The sequence below is a fragment of the Hemitrygon akajei genome, chromosome 2 (genome assembly GCF_048418815.1).
Source record: "Hemitrygon akajei chromosome 2, sHemAka1.3, whole genome shotgun sequence".
In the NCBI taxonomy this organism is placed as follows: Eukaryota; Metazoa; Chordata; class Chondrichthyes; order Myliobatiformes; family Dasyatidae; genus Hemitrygon; species Hemitrygon akajei.
This window is the reverse complement of record NC_133125.1, coordinates 85,950,695-85,970,132: the sequence shown is the minus strand read 5'-3', so window position 1 is coordinate 85,970,132 and position 19,438 is coordinate 85,950,695. Positions and strand designations below refer to the sequence as shown.

Sequence of the window (19,438 nt, the reverse complement as noted above, 5' to 3'; positions counted from 1 at the left end):
TTAGAACAGAGATGAGAAGGAATTTCTTAAGCTGGAGGGAGGAGTGCTTGATTGCTCTGGGCCAGTACTCACTGGAATTTAGAAGATCAAGGGGATCTCATTCAAACCTATTGAATATTGAAAATAGATAGGGTGGATGAAAAGAGGATATATCCTATAGTGGAGGAGTCTAGAAACAGAGGGCATAGACTCAGAATAGTGAGGCGATCCTTTAGAACAGAGATGAGGAAGAATTTCTTTAGCCAGAGGATTGTGAATCTGTGGAAATCAATGCCACAGATATTTGTGGAGGCCAAGTCGTTGGGGATATTTAAGGTGGAAGTTGATAGGTTTTTAATTAGTCAGTGTCAAAGGTTATGGAGAAAAGTCAGGAAAATTGGCTTGAGAGGGATAATAAATCAGCCATGAAGGAATGGCAGTGCAGACCAGATAGGCTGAATGGCCTGATTCTCTCCCTGTGTCTTATGGTCTTATGGTCTGATCAAGAAGATATTAGAGACTGCAGATGATGCGATTTGGAGCCAGCTCGATGGATCAGGCACCAACCATACAGGGAAGTGGATAGCTGACATTTTGGAATGAGACCCTTCATCTGGACTGAAAGAGTAGAGGGAGCATAGGCACAAAAAGACATGGGGCAGGGACTAATCAAGAACAGGTTATAGGCAAATCCAGTTGAAGAGGGTGATTGGTAGATGGGAAAGGGAAGGATAAATTAGTGACAGAGACTGGCAGGAGATAGGCAGAGGCAACCAAGGGCTGCAGTGTTGGAATCTGATAGGAAAGGATGGTGGAGTATCAGACCAGATAAAGAAGGAGGGGTGGGCAGATGGGAACAGTAGTGGGAGGGGACCCAGTGTGTTGAGTGCGTGAGCTATGGACAGGTGGAGTAGATGGACAAGGGGAACTATTCATTATTACCCCCCTTTGGTTGTATAAGTTTCCATTGCACTTTTTCTTCTATGAGTGATAGTGAATATTTCAAATATCTCACATCCTTTTGTAAAACAGATAATTTCTTATAATATTGAGATGATTTTGATATTGAGATGATAGACACAACACATTTTTCCAAAGTCACTTTGTTTTATTAAGAGTTATTTTTATCTATTTTCAAGGGTAAATAGTATTAAAGTAGCCATGTTTCAAGAGATTCTGTAGATGTAACACACACACAATGCTGGAGGAACTCAGCAGGTCAGGCAGTATCTATGGAAATTGAATTGAATTGACTTTATTCCTTATATCTTTCACATACATGAGGAGTAAAAATATTTACATTATGTCTCCATCTGAATGTGCAATGTGCAATTGATAGTAATTTGTAATAAATAGTATGTACAACAGGACAGTCAATATAACATGGAAATACAGTTGTGTCAGGTGAATTAATCAATCTGATGGCCTGGTGGAAGGAGCTGTCCTGGAGTCTGTTGGTCCTGGCTTTTATGCTGTGGTACCATTTCCCAGATGGTAGCAGCTGGAACAGTTTGTGGTTGGGGTGACTCAGGTCTGCAATGATCCTTTGGGCCCTTTTTATGCTCCTGTCTCTGTAAATGTCCTGAATAGTGGGAAGTTCACATCTACAGATGTGCTTGGCTGTCTGCACCACTCTTTGCAGAGTCCTGTGTTATATACCCCTAGGGTTTGTTTTTCCCTGTGGACTGTCACTTTAAAACACCTTGATTATTGAGACTGACTTCTGCTCTGTTGGATTTCTACTGACTGGGTTGCCATGGTGAAAGAGAGGTGGAGTTATTTGATGGACAATGGGTGTTTACACAAGTTCGTAGCATGTTTATATTAAGCAAGGTCAGATGATTCTCTCACAGACACAGAGAGACACATGGTCAGAGTTGAGATGGTTTCGATCATGGAAAAACACCAGTGAGTGGGGTCACTGGTTTAAACTTTCAGTAGCCCAAAGGGGTGAGTTGAGATCGATCCAGAGAATTGATAAATGACTCTCACAAGTGCCGCAACTAGAAGAAGTTTGCAGAGAGGAGTGGAGAGAAAAGGTTTGAAACAGAAAGAACATAGTGACAAAGAGATCACTATTTGGACTCTCTCCAAGCAGCCCATAAGGGTGAGTTTGATTTCATTCGAATACAAAAGTGTGGTTGTCACATAGTTAATCTACAGGAGTAGGTTCTCTGGTGAGGGAAAAACATTGTGAATACCACGTGTGTGTTAACCCTTGTCTGGGTGTGGTAGTTCACTAAAGAAGGTACACCTGTGGTAAATCACAGTTGGAGTTACTTCATATGTCGTGGAACTGGATAAGTGGCGATCATGTTGTGTGATTGGGGTCACCTTGTGGAATCTACTGGTGTGTCGACCCTTGCCTGGGTGGTAATTTTCTCTTGAAGATGGCCCCCTTTGTGATAAGCTACCATTGGTGATAATCCAAACGTGGATTCTGTTTGAGTATCCTGTGGCCACCATTTTGGGATGACCTGTAGCTGAATTCGGGTGTGGTATTGTGGTACCACTTGTGTTGAAAGGATATTCTGTGAAGATCACTGTCGGTGATACTTCGTGTGTGGATTCAGAGCTGACGACGGAAGACCAATGGCACCTGTTTACTTGTTTTTCTCCTATTGTGGATTTCACCTTTGGATTACAGGTTGCTCTCTCATACCAACAACAACAGCTCCGTGCATTAAACTGAACTTTGTTACATTACCATCGAAAGACTTCAAACCTTGCCTCTTGAACTTGAATGAGTTTGGGAATTATGTTTACACACATTTATATGCATAACACTGCTAACTTTTGATTTACATGGTTTAAGTTATTATATTAAGTAGTTACTAAATAAAATTGTGGGTTTTAACATCAAAACCAGACTCCAGGTGTATTCTATTACTGCTGATACTTTTACAGGGTTGTGTGTACGTAAGAACTGCGACTGACGGAAGTACAGTTCCCATACCAGGCAGTGATGCAGCCAGTCCGGATGCTCTCAATTGTGCCCCTGTAGAAGGTTCTTAGGATTTGGGGGCCCATACCAAACTTCCTCAACTGTCTGAGGTGAAAGAGATGCTGTTGTGCCTTTTCACCACACAGTCGGTATGTACAGACCATGTGAGATCCTTGGTGATGTGCATGCGGAGGAACTTAAAGCTGTTCACCCTTGCACCATTGATGTCTTTAGAGGTTAGCCTGTCTCCATTCCTCCTGTAGTCCACAACCAGCTCTTTTGGTTTTGCAACATTGTGGAAGCGGTTGTTTTCTTGATACCACTGTGTCAGGGTGATGATTTCTTCTCTGTAGGCTACCTTATTATTATTTGAGATTAGGCCAATCAATGTAGTGTCATCAGCAAATTTAATTAGCAGATTAGAACTGTGGATGGCAACACAGGGATGGACATACAGAGAGTAATGGAGGGTGCTTAGGACACACCCCTGGGGGCTCCTGTGTTGAGGGGCAGAGGGGCAGAGGTGAGGGATCCCACTCTTACCACCTGCTGGCGATCTGACAGGAAGTCCAGGATTCAGCTACACAAGGCAGGGTGAGTGCTGAGGTCTCTGAGCTTCTTGACCAGCATAGAGGGAATTATGGTGTTGAATGCTAAACTGTAGTCCATTAACAGCACTCTCACTAAGTACGGAGTGTAGAACTGTAGATATTGCATCATCTGTCGATCAGTTGTGTCGGTAGGGGGTCCGGTGTGGGTGGTAGCATACTGCAGATGAAGTCCTTAACCAGCCTCTCAAAGCATTTGCTTATTATTGAATTGAGGGTGACAGGACGCCAGTCATTCACACATGTTACCTTGTTCTTTTTAGGTACAGGGACAATGGTGGATGTTTTGAAGCAGGAGGGCACTCTACACTGGGAGAGGGAGAGATTAAAAATGTCTGTAAACACACCTGCCAGTTGTGCCACACACATCTTGAGTATCCGCCCTGTGATGCTGTCCGGTCCCACAGCCTTGTGACTGTCTATACATTGGAAACACCTGCATACTTCAGCCTCAGAGATGACCAAGGTGCAGGTCACTTTGGCAGCTCTCCTTGGGGTTGCAGTGTTGGCAACATTGAACCAAGGGTAAAAAGATATAACTCACCTGGGAGAGAGACAGCGATGTTGGCAGCACCACTGCATTTAGCTTTGAAGTCTGCAATGGTGTGCAGACCCTGCTATATGCTGTGTGTGTTGTTGGTGGAGAGTTGTGCCTGCATCTTGTCTCTGTATTGCTGTTTCGCTGCCTTGATGACTTTGCACAGACTGTAGCTGCATTTTCTGAATGAACAAACAGTCAATGTTTCTGGCGGAGAACCTTCTTCAGAACCCTTCTTCATGTTCCTTTCTGATATGATCTTGCTCAAAGAATATAATACAAAGATTAAACCATAAGGCCATAATATATGGGAAAGGAATTAGGCTGTTCGTTTATTAATACCTTTGTCAACCAGGAACGTATGAATTCCTGCCTTATGTACAGCCAATGACTTGGCTTCCACAATCCCATGTAGCGATGAATGTAGCAGATTCATCATCTCCCTCCGCCTGAAGAAATACCTCCTTATCTCAGTTCTAAAGAGATGGTCCTTCATTCTGAGGCTGCGCCCTCAGATATTAGACTGTCTTACTATTGAGAATGTTCTCTCCGCATCCATTATATCCAGGCCAAGTTAGGGTTGATAGCAACTCTAGGTGAATGATCCTATTTCTTGTTGGTGAGACAGAAACAAACAATTCTAGAAGGCCATGAAGTGATTTACACACACTGCTAGTTGAAATGTGTCTGACTCTATGCCTCTTTGTTTCTGATGGTCACTTGTCCTGCTCCGGAGTATTCAGCATGATTAATCGTCATCTGCATTGTTAATATTTTTTCATAAATATTTTTGTCTTTCATGTTTCAAGGAGATCTCTCATTCTTCTAAACTCAGAAGGATAGAAACATCATATTCAATCTCTTTGTGGTTCGAGTTTATACGTCAATACTCAAAACTGTTTCATTTTTACAGTTGGTTATCCTATTATGTCACTCATAGTCTTTCCTTCTCATGCTAAATTGTTCCTTGCATGTTGTATTTCAAAGGCTGTCCTGGAAACACCATCGGTGATGAATGCTCCAATGCCATTGGTCCATTTCAAGGTTGCATGCGACTGTTCTTAATAGACAACCAGCCAGCAAATCTCATTCTGGTACAGCAGGGTGTGCAAGGTAACTTCAGTGACCTCCAGATAGACCTGTGTGGCATCGTGGACAGGTAATCCTGTTTCCTATTTGATAATTGTGTCTAGTGTGTGTTAACATTCGTTCTCATCCCATTGACCTGCACCCAGACTGTAGCACCTCATAACCCTCCCATCCATGTACCTATCCAATTTTCTCTTAAGTGTTGCATTCAAACCTATATCCATCATCTCCACTGGCAGCTCGTTCCACACACTCATCGCCCTCTGAGTGAAGAAGCTCCCTCTCATGTTCTTCTTAAAGATTTCACCTTTCACCCTTAACCCATGGCCTCTAGATCTAGTCTCACACAACTTCTGTGTAAAAACCCTGCTTGCATTGCGATCATGTAACTTTGATTGCCTGCATCCTGTGAAATGTTTGGTTATCGGAGATCTATGTGTCCAGATTTAAAACCAACATCGTCATCTGCACATTGTAGAAAACTGTTCTAAACCTCTGCTACCTTCATTTTTTAACTTGAGCTGTAAGGTGACAAGTATAATTCTGACAATGTTTTCTTCTGAATGGCCCTCTGTTTGGGCATTATGATTAAAAACAAGTGAAATGAGTCTGATTGAAGATATTGGAAAAACCCACTGGGGCAATAATATTGTCATTCTTTATTCATTGGTGAGCCACCCTTTAATTACCCATCCCTAGTTGTCCTGGAGAAGGTGGTTGTGATCTGTCCTCTTGAGCTGTTGCAGTCCTAGAGCTGTGTGTATGTCCCACTATGATGTCAGGAAGAGAGTTCCGAGTTTTGGTCCAGCAATAGTGGAAGCCAGAATCAGGGTCAGGTTTATTATCACTGACATATGGTGTGAAATTTTTATGTTTTGTCGCAGCAGTACAGTGCAGTATAAAAATATTACTGTAAGTTACAATATGAAATATATAAAATAAAAAAATTGTGAAAAAAAGAGAGTAACATAGTGAGGTACTTTTCATGGGCTCATGGACCATTCAAAAATCTGATGGCGGAGAGTGAAAAACTATTCCTAAGACATTGAGTCTTCCCTGATAGCAGTAATGAGATAATGAGGATCCCCAATGATGGATGATGGAAGGGCAATATTGTAAATTCAGTTTTCATGACATATGTCAGTACTGAAAAATGACATATATCACCTGACTGTGATAAATTTCTGAATAAGGATGGTGTCGGGCTTGGATGGCAACCTTATTTTTTTTGCTGCCCCTAAAGTACTAGTAGGTAGATATTGTGAGCTTGGAAGGTGCTGTCTATGTCATAGCTGCACTAGCAACAAGGATCAGGGTGCAAGGAATGGTATGTGGGTGTGAGGTTCTATCCTGGACCCAAAGTATTGATACAATTACAAAGAAGGTATGACAATGGCTATATTTCATTAGGAGTTTGAGGAGAATTTGTATGTCACCAAAGACGCTCGGAAGTTTCTACAGATATACCCTGGAGAGCTTTCTAACTGGTTGCTTCATTGTCTGGTATGGAGGGGTCATTGTATAGAATTGGAAAAAGCTGGAGGTAGTTGTAAATTCAGCCAGCTCCATCACAGGTACTAGCCTCCACAGCACTGAGGATATCTTCAAAAGGTGATGCCTCAAAAAGGTGACATGCTTTATTAAGGACTCCCATCACCGAGGACATTTCCTCTTGCCATTGCTAACATCAAAGAAGTACAGGAGCTTGAGGACATATACTCAACGTTTCAGCGACAGCTTCTTCCCCTCTGACATCAGATTTATGAATGGACAATGACTCCATGAACACTACTGTACCTCAGTATTTTTCCTCTAATTTGCACTGATTATTTATTTTACTTTTCTCTTTATATTTATATATATGTATATGAATATATATTTCTTATTGTAATTTATAGTTTTATTATATAGTTTTATAAACAAAATCAGGTTCAATATCACTGGCATATGATTCTAATTCTGATTCTAAAGTGTTGGAAGACTTAAAAAAGTCAGTGAAGAGTAAAGCAAAAATCAGTGAACCCCAGCCTTCAGACTAGGTTGTAAGTTCAAAATGATCTGCTATAAACTTCTCATGGTGCAAGTACATAGTGCTCTTCACGGTCATCCTCAACATGATTTCCAATCAAACACTAATTATAGATGTATCATATGTGATTAACTGGTGTATCTACAGGGAGCAGGTTTAGTTTACCATGTGAGACTATTTTTCTATATAGTCATGAGTATTTTATTGTGCAATAGGTGCTTACCAAATTACTGTGAACATGGAGGAGAATGCTCTCAATCCTGGAGTACGTTCTACTGTGACTGCACAGGGACGGGCTACACAGGGGCTACCTGCCATAACTGTGAGTATCGCTGAGCCAACTGTGTTTCATTCATCACATTCATCACTGCTGGTTGTACTGCTGACAAATTTGTGTGGACGTGGGACACTGGGTTTCAATAGGTTGAGCTCATTGCACTTTGACTCCATTGGCACAGTAAAAAGGATGACTTGAACCTGTTCTCTTGGCCACCAAGTTATTTGACTCAAAGAATACACAAGAGATGACAGATGTTGGAATCTGGAGCAACATACTAACTGCTGGAGGAAATCAATAGGTCAAGTAGCATCTGTTGGGGCAGATGGCCTTCTGAATCTTGGGTTAATTAAAATCTATCAGGATCAGATTTTAAACCAGCACTTGACACAGCACCGATGACCTCCTGCAAAAATAGGATTTAAACTTCTTATTGCAATCTGTCACCTGTCTTCACTTCTTCACTAAAGTGTAGCTAAATACTGGAAAATTGAAACAAACAAAAAAAAAGGTATTGGTATTGGTTTATTATTACCACATGTACCAAGATAGAGTGAAAAGCTTGTCTTGCAGACTGCTCATACAGATCAGATCATGACACAGTGCATTGAAGTAGAATAAGGTAAAATAATAACAATGCAGAATAAAGTGTAAAAACTACAGAAAAAGTGCAGTGCAGGTTCATAACGAGGAAAATTGAGGACAAGGGTCCATCTTATCATACAAGACCTGCATTTGAGGGTCTGATAACAGTGGGATAGAAGCTGTACTTTAGCATGGTGTACGTGCTTTCAGGCTTTTGTATCTTAAGGGGAGATGAGAGATGTCTAGGCTGTGCAGGGTCATTGACTATCCTGGCTGCTTTACTAAGGCAGTGAGTTGTGCAGACAAGAGTCCATGGAGCGGAACCTGGTTCCTGTGACATGCTGAACTCTGTCCAAAACTCACTGTAGTTTCTTGCTGTCACATGCAGAGTAGTTGCCATGACAAGCCCTTATGCACCCTTACAGAATGCTTTCTTTGGTGCATCAATAAAAAATAGGAAGAGTTGATTGGGGCATGCTTAATTTCTTTAGCCGAAGTAGAGGCATTAGTGATCTTTCTTGTTCTTGACATTAATGTTGTTGGACCAAGAAACGCTGGAAATCCCATTAGGTCAGGCAGCATCTGTGAAGGAAGGAACAGAGCTCCATCTTGGGCACAAACTTCCTTCATCGAGGTCATTTTCAAAAGGCGGTGCCTCAAGGAGATGGGTCTATCATTAAGGACCCTCACCACTTGAGACATGCTCTCTTCTCTTTAATACCATCAGGAAGAAGGTGCAAGAGCCTGAAGACCCAATCTCAATTGGCCATCAAGTTTCAGAACGGTCTGTGAATACTACCTCACTATGATAAGTAAATCTGGAGATGCTGGAAATCTAAGCAACACAGACAAATTCTTGGAGGAACTCAGCAGACCAGGCTGCATCTATGGAAAAGAGTAAACGGTCAATGTTTTGGCCTGAGACCCTTCATCAGGCCTTACCTACCTCACCATTCTTCTTTAGCATGATTTATTTTCTTATTTGTTTGTTTATTTATTTATTTGTTCGAAACATCAAATTTCATGATATATGTCAGGGATAATAAAACTGATTCTGATGGAACCATGGGGTTATATAGTGGTATAGCAAGGAAAGTGGCATTTTAGCCAATTGCATCTATGCCAATCTACCCCATCGCCGAACTGTTCCCACAACCTATGGATTCCGCACCTCATGTTCTTGATATTTGTTGCTTATTTATTTATTATTGTTATTTTATTTTCTCATTTTGTATTTGCACAGTTTGTTGCCATTTGCACATTGGTTGTTTGTCCATCCCATTGTATGCGGTCTTTCATTGATTCAATTGCGGTTTTTTTTGTATTTACTGTGTATGCCCACAAGAAACGGAATCTCAAGATTGTACAGTATATAGTGACATATGTACTTTGATTTAAAAAATGACTTTGAACTGGTTTAATTCCCCCCACCCCCACCTTTCCAACGTCTTTCTCCTGTTCGCCTTCCACATCCCTGATGAGAGCTTCTTATTTTATTCACCATTTTCATTCTCAGAAGACAAAGCTCTAATTTTTAAACACCTTGATGCTTTCATCAGCAAATGTTGTTTCTCTCTATGGTATGCTCTTCTGTAATCTCAGTCTGCAGCACTGTTAACATGAATAGAGGCATCTATTTAAATTTGTGCACTGAGCAAGAACAAAGACAATGACAAAAAGAGATGTTGCTTTCCCTACAAGAAACTGAAGGTTTCTACTCTGCATTAAAGCATGCCTTGTATATCCTTAATTGAAATGCAGTTTTTTTAACACCCCTTTCTTCACCAGTACATTTACAGTCACATCAATAATCCTAAAATTGCCAGTTTCACATTAAAAGTACTGCTGCTATAAAAAAATCCTGCAGAAGTGAATGAGCTCTCTTGAAGTACCTTGGTAAACAAGACTAGTGATTCCCATGAATCTAGAGATTTTGGGTTCCTTTACTGCAGTAACTTCCAAATTCAAAGATTTAAGATTCAAAGTAGTTTAATATTATTTCCTGTACACAAGTGCAAGGAGAACAAAATACTTGTTACCCCAGATCCGAATCAGCATAAGAAGAAACAAAGATAACGAATACAACAATAATAATAAAACAAAATGTAATAAATATAAATACATAAAATAGCTTATACAGTATACATACACTGATTGTGTATTGATAAAGTGACGTTAGGCTGTACATAAGGTGACTGACAGGATATAATAAAGTAGTGGTGGAGTTAGCGGGCAGAGGTATTGATCAGCCTTACTGCTTGGGGAAAGAAACTGCTTTTGAGTCTGATGGTCCTGGTGTGGGTACTGTATCCTCCTCCCAGATGAAACGAAACAAAAAAGTACATTACCAGGGTGTGTGAAATCCTTTATGATGTTCCTGGCCCTTTTCGGACACCTTTCTGTATAATGTCTTTGATGGTGCCAATGATGCATTGGACAGTTGTGACTTGCCCATTGCAGATCTTTTCTGTTCACTGAAGTGCAGTATTCACACCAAACAGTATTGCAGCTTGTTAGGATACTCTTTACTGCCATCACTGAACTTATCCCCAGGTGATTTTGTCATCAAACTCAACATTTAAAGTAAATTTATCATCACAGTATGTACATATATGCTACCTTGAGGATTCATTTTCTTGCAAGAAACAAAATACAATAGAATTTTATGAAAAGATTATACATAAGCTATAGGACACCATGGTGGCAGAGCAGTAAGGGCAGTACTATTATAGCTTGGGGCATCTGAGTTTGAAGTTCAGTTGTAGTGTCTTCTATAAGAAAGTTTGTACTTTCTTCCCCTGTGGGTGTGAGCTTCCTCTGGGTGCTCTGGTGTACTCCCACAGTCCTAAGTGGTACTGGCTGGTGGTTAATTGGTTACTGAAAATTGTCCCATGATCGGGTTATGTTTAAACAGGTGGGTTGCCAGGTAGAGTGGCTCATTTGGCCGGAAGGGGCTGTTCTGCACTGTATCTCTAAAATGGAATAAATACAGGCAGAGACTGCTGACCCTGACTAAAAGACTGACAATGGGAGTAAAAAGCCAGGGGTCCATGAGCCAGTCTTCACTAGAGAATCGAAGCTGGAGAAGGTCAGTAACGTTAAATTCCTTGGTGTTATCATATCAGAGGATCTGTGCTGAGACCAGAACATAAGTGCCATCACAAAGAAGGTACAACAACACCTCAACTCACTTAGAAGTTTGCATCAAAAACTTCGACAAACATCGATAGATACACAGTGGAGTGTATCCTAACTAGTGGCATCACCACCTGATATGGAAACAACAATGCCCAAGAACGGAAAAGTCTATGAAAATTGGTGGATACAGCCCAGTTCATCACTGGAAATGCCCTTCCCACCATTGAGCACATCTACAAGGAGCATTGCCACAAGAAAGCAGTGTCCGTCATCAGGAACCCCCACCATTCAGTCCATAAACTCTTCTCGCTGCTGCCATCAGCAAGGAAGTACACGAGCCTTAGGTCCCACACTACCAGGTTCAGTAACAGTTATTACCCTTCAACCATCAGACTCCTGAACTAGCATGGATAACTTCACTCACCCCAACTCTGAATAGATTCCATATCCTATGGACTCACTTTCAAGGACTTGTCAACTCATGTTGTCAATATTATTTATTTACACACATTAGGATCTTCTTTTACACATTGGTTATTTGTCATTCTGCATTTGTGTGTAGTTTTTCTTTCATTGATTCCATTGTATTTCTTTGTTTTGCTCTGAATATCTGCAAGAAAATTAATCTCAAGGTAGTATATGGTCACATATGTGTGCATTGAAAATAAATTCACTTTGAACTTTGAAGTCACTATTTGTCTCATTTAATGCGGTTGCTCTGGTTACTGTCAGCAGCAAAATTGTTATCAGAGTGCTGGAGATCTTTTTAACCCCTCCTGTGAGGTGATAGCAAGATGGCACTGGTGAACCATTGGAGTTGGGAGAGTGAATATGTAGAAAGCATACAGAGTACCTAGCCAAGTACTAAAGATCTGTGCTGATCAACTGGTTAGAGTGTTCACTGAGATCCTTAACCTCTCGCTGAGTCAGTCTGAGGTACCCACCTGCCTCAAACAGTCTTCAATTATACTGCTGGCTAAAACGAACATGGTAACCTGCCTTCATGACTATTGTCCAATAGTATATACATCCACTGTAATGAGAAGTTAGAGAGGTTGGTGATAAACCATATCAACTCCTGCCTGAGAAGTGACCTGCACCTGTTCGAATTTTTCTACCAGCACAGCAGATCCATAACAGATGCCATTTCATTGACTCTTCACGTGACCCTGGAACATCTGAACAGCAAAGATGCATACATCAGGATGCTTTTTATCGACTACAGCTCGCATTCGATACTATCATTTCCTCAAAACTATTCAATGAGCTTCAATAACTTGGCCTCAATTTCTTCATTTGCAGACCCCAATCATCTCCTCCACAATGTTATGTGCTTGGCCCTCTGCTCTACTCTACACTTATGACTGTGTAGTTATGCACAGCTCCAATATCATATTTAAGTTTGCTGACAACACCACTGTCATTGGCCAAATCAAAGATGGTGATGAATAAGCATATAGGAGAGGGATTTAAAATTGAGTTGAGTGGTGCCACAACAACATCTCACTCCATGTCAACAGAACTAAGGAGATGATTATTGAGTACAGGAGGAGGAAACCAAAGGTCCATGAGTCAGTCATCATTGGGAGATCATAGATGGATGATGCCAGCAACTTTAAATACCTCCGTGTTATTATTTTGGAGGACTTGGCCCAGGCCCAGCCTGTAAGTGCAATTACAAAGAAAATACCGCAGTGCCTCTACTTCCTTAGAAGTTTGCGAAGATTCAGCATGATATCTAAAACTTTGACAAACTTCTGTAGATGCATAGTCTACATATTGACGGGCTGCTTCACAGCCTGGTATGGAAACACTGATGCCCTTGAACACAAAATCCTACAAAAAGTAGTGGATACAGCCCAGTCCATCACAGGAAAATCCAGCCCCATCATTGAGCACATCCATCATCAGGCACCCCCACTACCCAGATCATGCAGTCTTCTCACTGCTTCCATCAGGAAGAAGGTGCAGGAGCATTACAACTCACGCCACCAGGGTCAGGAACAGTTACTGTACCTCAAGCATCAGGCTCCTGAATGAGAGAGGACAACTTCACTCAACTTCACTTTCCCCATCACTGAACTGTTCCCACAACCTATGGTCTCAATTTCAAGGAATCTTCAACTCATCTTTTCTATATTTATTGCTTACTTACTTATCATTATTAGTTCCTCTTTTTTCTTTTGTATTTGCACATCTTGTTGGCATTTGCACACTGGTTGTTCACACAGTTGGTGATGTCTTTCATTGATTCTATTATGACTATTGCATTTATTGAGTATGCCTGCAAGAAAATGAAGCCCAGGGTTGAATCTGGTGATATATATATATATATATCTTTATAATAAATTTACTTTGAACTTTGATATTTTGTAAAGGAACCCGTCACACTGATACTAGACTTCTTCTTATTCTTTAGCTAGGTACAAGCAATCCTGCGAGTCGTACAAACATACAGGGAACACATCAGGTTTCTTCTCCATTGATCCCGATGGCAGTGGCCCACAGGCGCCCCTGCTCGTCTACTGTAATATGACAGGTGAGATTGTCCCTTTCTTTAAAGATTATAAGTTATTCATCTTGCTGACAGAGTCAAAATGAGAATAAACACAAGTACATCACGAACCCATGAAATATATTAGGTCAAAATTATTTGGAAATGTATCGCTTAAATGCCAGAAGAGGCAATAACTAAAGCAATTGTTAACAAGATATGACCCTTGCCAAATTAGATATTGATTAATTCTTCTACAGTCCTCATTTATCATGCTCAGAGTGATAATTCAGTCATACTATGGGCTTCTGCAATTAGCTCAAACTAATTCCCTTGCCTTATGGTTTGATGGGGCATATTCTGGCCTGAGATATTCTGGCCTAGGTATTCCACTATTCTTCTGCTGTGAAGACTTAATGTTTTTGTTCTGACATGGCTACAGATCATCTACAGAGCAATTTGACTGAATTTCACGGGAGTAGCCATACAACTGGCTTTCTGTGGAACTAGTGGCAACTTCAGGAGATCTGTGCAGGTGGAGTCATATAAACAGAATCAATTTACGTGCTGCACTTGCTAGCAACTCTTTCCAGAGCAATTGGAACAAATCTTGGAATCATTTAAAGTTATTGGAAAAAATAAAGCTATTTTAGATCACTATTTCCATTCTCCCTCAAAAAACTATTAGTATCAGGAATCTGGACCACAGGATAGGGAGTTTGTAGAGTGCCTACGGGATGCATTCTTGGAACAGCTTGTACGAGAGCTGACCAGGGACAAGACTATTCTGGATTTAGTGTTATGTAATGAACAGGATTTGATAAGCGATCTTGCAGTAAAGGAGCCATTAGGAGGTAGTGATCACAATATGATAAGCTTTTATCTGCAATTTGAGAAGGATAAGGGCAGCTCGGAGGTGTCAGTGTTGCAGATGAACAGGGGAAACTATGGAGCCATGAGGGAGGAGCTGGCCAAAGTTGACTGGACGGATAGCCTAGTAGAAAAGACAGTGGAACAGCAATGGCAGGTATTCTTGGGAATAATGCACAAGGTGCAAAATCAGTTCATCCCCCAGAGAAGGAAGGATTCAAAGGGGGGAATGGGGCCACAGTGGTTGACAAAGGAAGTCAGAGATTGCATAGCATTAAAAAAAAGGAAATATGACAGAGCTAAGGTGAGTGGGAGGACAGATGATTGGGAAGTTTTTAAGGAACAACAGAACCTAACTAAAAAGACAATACAGGGTGAAAAAATGAGGTACGAACGCAAGCTAGCCAGGAATATAAAGGAAGATAGCAAAAGCTTCTTTAGGTATGTGAAGAGAAAGAAGATAGTTAAGAACAATGTTGGGCCCTTGAAGAATGAATTGGGTGAAATTGTTATGGGAAACAGAGAAATGGCAGAAGAGTTTAATGAGAACTTTAGATCTGTTTTCACTAAGGAAGACACAAGCAATCTCCCAGATGTATGGATGGGCCAAGGACATAGGGTAACAGAGGAAATGAAACAGATTGACATTCGGAAGGAAACGGTGATGAGAAGACTGATGGGACTGAAGGCTGACAAATCCCCAGGTCCAGATGGTCTGCACCCTAGGGTACTAAAGGAGGTGGCCCTGGAAATTGTGGATGCATTGGTAATCATTTTCCAATGTTCCTTAGATTCAGGATCAGTTCCTGAGGATTGGAGAATGGCTAATGTTATCCCACTTTTTAAGAAAGGAGGGAGGGAGAAAACAGAGAACTATCGACCTGTCAGCCTGACATCGGTGGTGGGAAAGATGCTAGAGTCCATTATTAAGGATGAAATAGTGGCATATCTAGATAGCAGTGATAGGATTGGGCCGAGCCAGCATGGATTTACCAATGGTAAATCATGCTTGACTAATCTGTTGGAGTTTTTCGAGGATGTAACCAGGAAGTTAGACGGGGGAGATCCAGTGGATGTAGTGTACCTCGATTTTCAGAAGGCATTTGATAAGGTCCCACATAGGAGATTGGTGGGTAAAATCAAAGCTCAGGGCATCGGGGGGAAGGTATTGACATGGATAGAAAACTGGTTGGCAGATAGAAAGCAAAGGGTAGCGGTGAATGGTTGTTTCTCGGAATGGCAGGTGGTGACTAGTGGGGTGCCACAGGGCTCAGTATTGGGACCACAGCTGTTTACCATTTATGTTAACAATTTGGATGAAGGCATAGAAAATAACATCAGCAAATTTGCTGATGATACTAAGCTGAGTGGCAGTGTGACATGTGATGAGGATGTTAGGAGAATTCAGGGTGACTTGGATAGGCTGGGTGAGTGGGCAGATACTTGGCAGATGGCGTTTAATGTGAATAAGTGTGAGGTTATCCACTTTGGGAGTAAGAACAGGAAGGCAGATTATTATCTGAACGGTGTAGAGTTAGGTAAGGGAGAAATACAAAGAGATCTCAGAGTCCTTGTTCATCAGTCACTGAAGGTGAATGAGCAAGTGCAGCAGGCAGTGAAGAAGGCTAATGGAATGTTGGCCTTTATTACAAAGGGAATTGAGTACAAGAGCAAGGAAATCCTCTTGCATTTGTACAGAGCCCTGGTGAGACCACACCTGGAGTATTGTGTACAGTTTTGGTCTCCAGGGTTAAGGAAGGACATCCTGGCTGTAGAGGAAGTGCAGCATAGATTCACGAGGTTAATTCCTGGGATGTCTGGACTGTCTTACGCAGAGAGGTTAGAGAGACTGGACTTCTATACGCTGGAATTAAGGAGATTGAGAGGGGATCTGATTGAAACATATAAGATTATTAAGGGATTGGACAAGATAGAGGCAGGAAATATGTTCCAGATGCTGGGAGAGTCCAGTACCAGAGGGCATGGTTTGAGAATAAGGGGTAGGTCATTTAGGATAGAGTTAAGGAAAAACTTCTTCTCCCAGAGAGTTGTGGGGGTCCGGAATGCACTGCCTCGGAAGGTAGTGGAGGCCAATTCTCTGGATGCTTTCAAGAAGGAGCTAGATAGGTATCTTGTGAATAGGGGAATCAAGGGATATGGGGACAAGGCAGGAACCGGGTATTGATAGGAATTGATCAGCCATGATCTCAAAATGGCGGTGCAGGCTCGAAGGGCCGAATGGTCTACTTCTGCACCTATTGTCTATTGTCTATAATCAGGTTTAATATCAAAGGCATATGTCACGAACTTTGTTGTTTTGCAGCAGCAGTACATTGCGATACCTAATAATAAAAAACCTCTAAATTGCATTATGTGTGTGTGTGTGTGTGTGTGTGTGTGTGTGTGTGTATAAAATAAATTAAATAAGTGGTGCAAAAAGACAGCAAGAAAATGAGGTAATGTTCATGGATTAATTATCCATTCAGAAATCTGATGGCACATGGGAAGAAACTGTTCCTGAAGCATTGAGTGTGTGTGTCTTTGGGCTCCTGTAACTCCTCCTTCAAGGTAGCAAAGAGGGTATTTCCTGAATGATGGATGCTGCCTTTTGGAGATATCTTTATATACTTGGGAGACTAGTGCCCACGATGGAGTCAGCTGAGTTGACAACTCTTTCCAATCCTGTGCAGTGGCCTCTCTATACCAGGCAGAAACTAGTTAGAATGTTCTCCATGGTATATCTGTAGAATTTGTGAGTATCTTTAGTTACAAACAAAATCTCCTCAAATTCTTAATGAAATATAGCTGCTGCCATGCCTTCTTTGTAATTGCATCAGTATATTGGGCACAGGATAGATCCTCAGAGATGATGACACCCAGTAACTTAAAACTGCTCACCCTTTCCACTGCTGATCCCGCAATAAGGATCAGTCTGTGTTCCCTCAACTTCCCCTTCCTGAAGTCCACAATCAATTCCTTCATCCTACTGACGTTTAATGCAAGATTGTTCTTGTGACCCCAGTTGACCAGCTAATCTATCTTACTTCTGTACACCTCCTCATCACCATCTGAAATTCTGCTAACAATAGTTGTGTCCTTTATAGATTTATAGATGGCATTTGAGTTGCGCCTAGCCACGGTCATGGTTTTAGAGCGAGCAAGGCTGAGTAAAGCACACATCCTTGGGGTGCACCAGTGTTGATTTTCAGTGAGAAGAGATGTTATTTACGATCTGCATTGACGATGGTCTCCCTGTGAGGATATCAAGGTTCCAGCTGCAGAGGAATTTACAGATGTCCAGGTTTTGGAGCTTGTTGAAAGAGGGTATGGTTGTGTTGAACACTGAGCTGTAATCAATAAATAGCAACCTACTTAGGTATTGCTATTGTTCAGGTGGGTCAATAATCTCACTTTCCTATTCTCAGTTCTAAGCCATCAGGATTCAGGTGTTTTAAGTGGTTGTGTCCATACTCTTTAAATGTGACAAGGCTTCTGTCCCTATGCTCTCAGTTTGTGATTTAAAGAATATGAACACTCCATCGTACGTTTCATAACAAAGTAATCCTTAGCTCATCATTAATCCTTCTAACAATAACCTTAAATCTGTTACACTGAGTTATCACTTTCCCATTTTTTATGCACCCTGATTAAATTTCACCTTAATCTTCGAAGCTCCAAAAGAAAATAAGTTTATAATATTAACCTTCTCCAATTCTGGTAACATCTTCCAACATCTCCTCCCCCCATTCCCCCCCCCCATCTTTACTGTGTTGCTACAAGTGAGGACAAGGACCTTGTGCCGTGGCTGAATGAATGTTTCAAACTAACCTAGTGTAATGGTCCTGCAATTGTCTTCCTGTGCTTTTGCCATTCCGTGCCTTCTTCACAACATTATCTACTTCAGAAATCTGTATACTCCAAGACCTCTTTCTTTGTCAAATTATCTTAGCGCTTATCATTGAACTATCTATGTTTGAAATCTGAGATTAAAGGAAAGGGTTGTCAACATGAAATATTTGCTCTATTTCTTGGATCAGCTCACAATGTCTAACATTTAACACAACAGCAAATGTGTGCACAACACTCAAGATTCAAGATTCATGATGAATGTAAAAGGGAAGGAAATGATTGTGCTGTGTATTAAAGAATAAATATTGGCCAGGACAATGGGAAATGATTCCCTGTTCTCCTGCAAAATTCCAGCATGGTCTCTTTTACTCCCACTTAGTACTATAAATTGCACATTACACATTTAGATGGAGACATAACGTAAAGATTTTCACTCCTCATGTATGTGAACAATGTAAGAAATAAAGTCAAATGAGGAAACAGGTCTTTTTGTTGACCATTTTGATGATTGTGACAGCGTAGTAATACCTCATGCTCTATAGCGTCAGCCTTAATTTTGTGTTAACAGCTGATGGAAGAAAACGTGAGAGAAAAGCAGATTGAAAAATAATTGTAACTATGAATCTCTAAATTAGAATTTGGCCCGCATATCTAAGAAAGCATGTGCTGGCATGGGAGCGAGACTCCAGAAGAGGTTTATGAGAATTATCCTGCTAATGATAGAGTTAATATGTGGGCAGATTTAATGGCTCTGGGCCAGTACTTCGTGAAGTTTGATGGGGTCCTCATTGAAATCTCATGGGTGGACTTGGAAAGGATGTTTCTTATAACGGGGGAGTCTAAGACCAGAAGGCACAGCCTCAGCCTACAAAGGCATCTTTTTGGAACAGAGATGAGGAAGGATTTCTTTAGGCAGAGTGTGGCAAATCTGTGGAATTAATTGCCACAGATGGCTCTGGAAGCCAAACCTTTTGTTATATTTAAAGTGGACATTGATAGGTTCTTGCCTAGTGAGGGTATCAAAAGTTATGTCGAAAA

At 41.1% G+C, this 19,438-nt stretch overlaps 1 protein-coding gene across 3 annotated transcripts in view; it reads left to right on the top strand.

Annotated features, from left to right (window-relative positions):
• Positions 1-19,438, top strand: part of LOC140714318 (contactin-associated protein-like 5) — a 1,338,796-nt gene that overhangs the window by 772,902 nt on the left and 546,456 nt on the right. For all 3 annotated transcript variants that reach the window (XM_073025479.1, XM_073025472.1, XM_073025488.1), the window contains exons 10-12: positions 5,057-5,228; positions 7,403-7,509; positions 13,607-13,726. In XM_073025479.1, the coding sequence (XP_072881580.1) occupies positions 5,057-5,228; positions 7,403-7,509; positions 13,607-13,726 (399 nt within the window). The remainder of the gene's footprint in view (positions 1-5,056; positions 5,229-7,402; positions 7,510-13,606; positions 13,727-19,438) is intronic.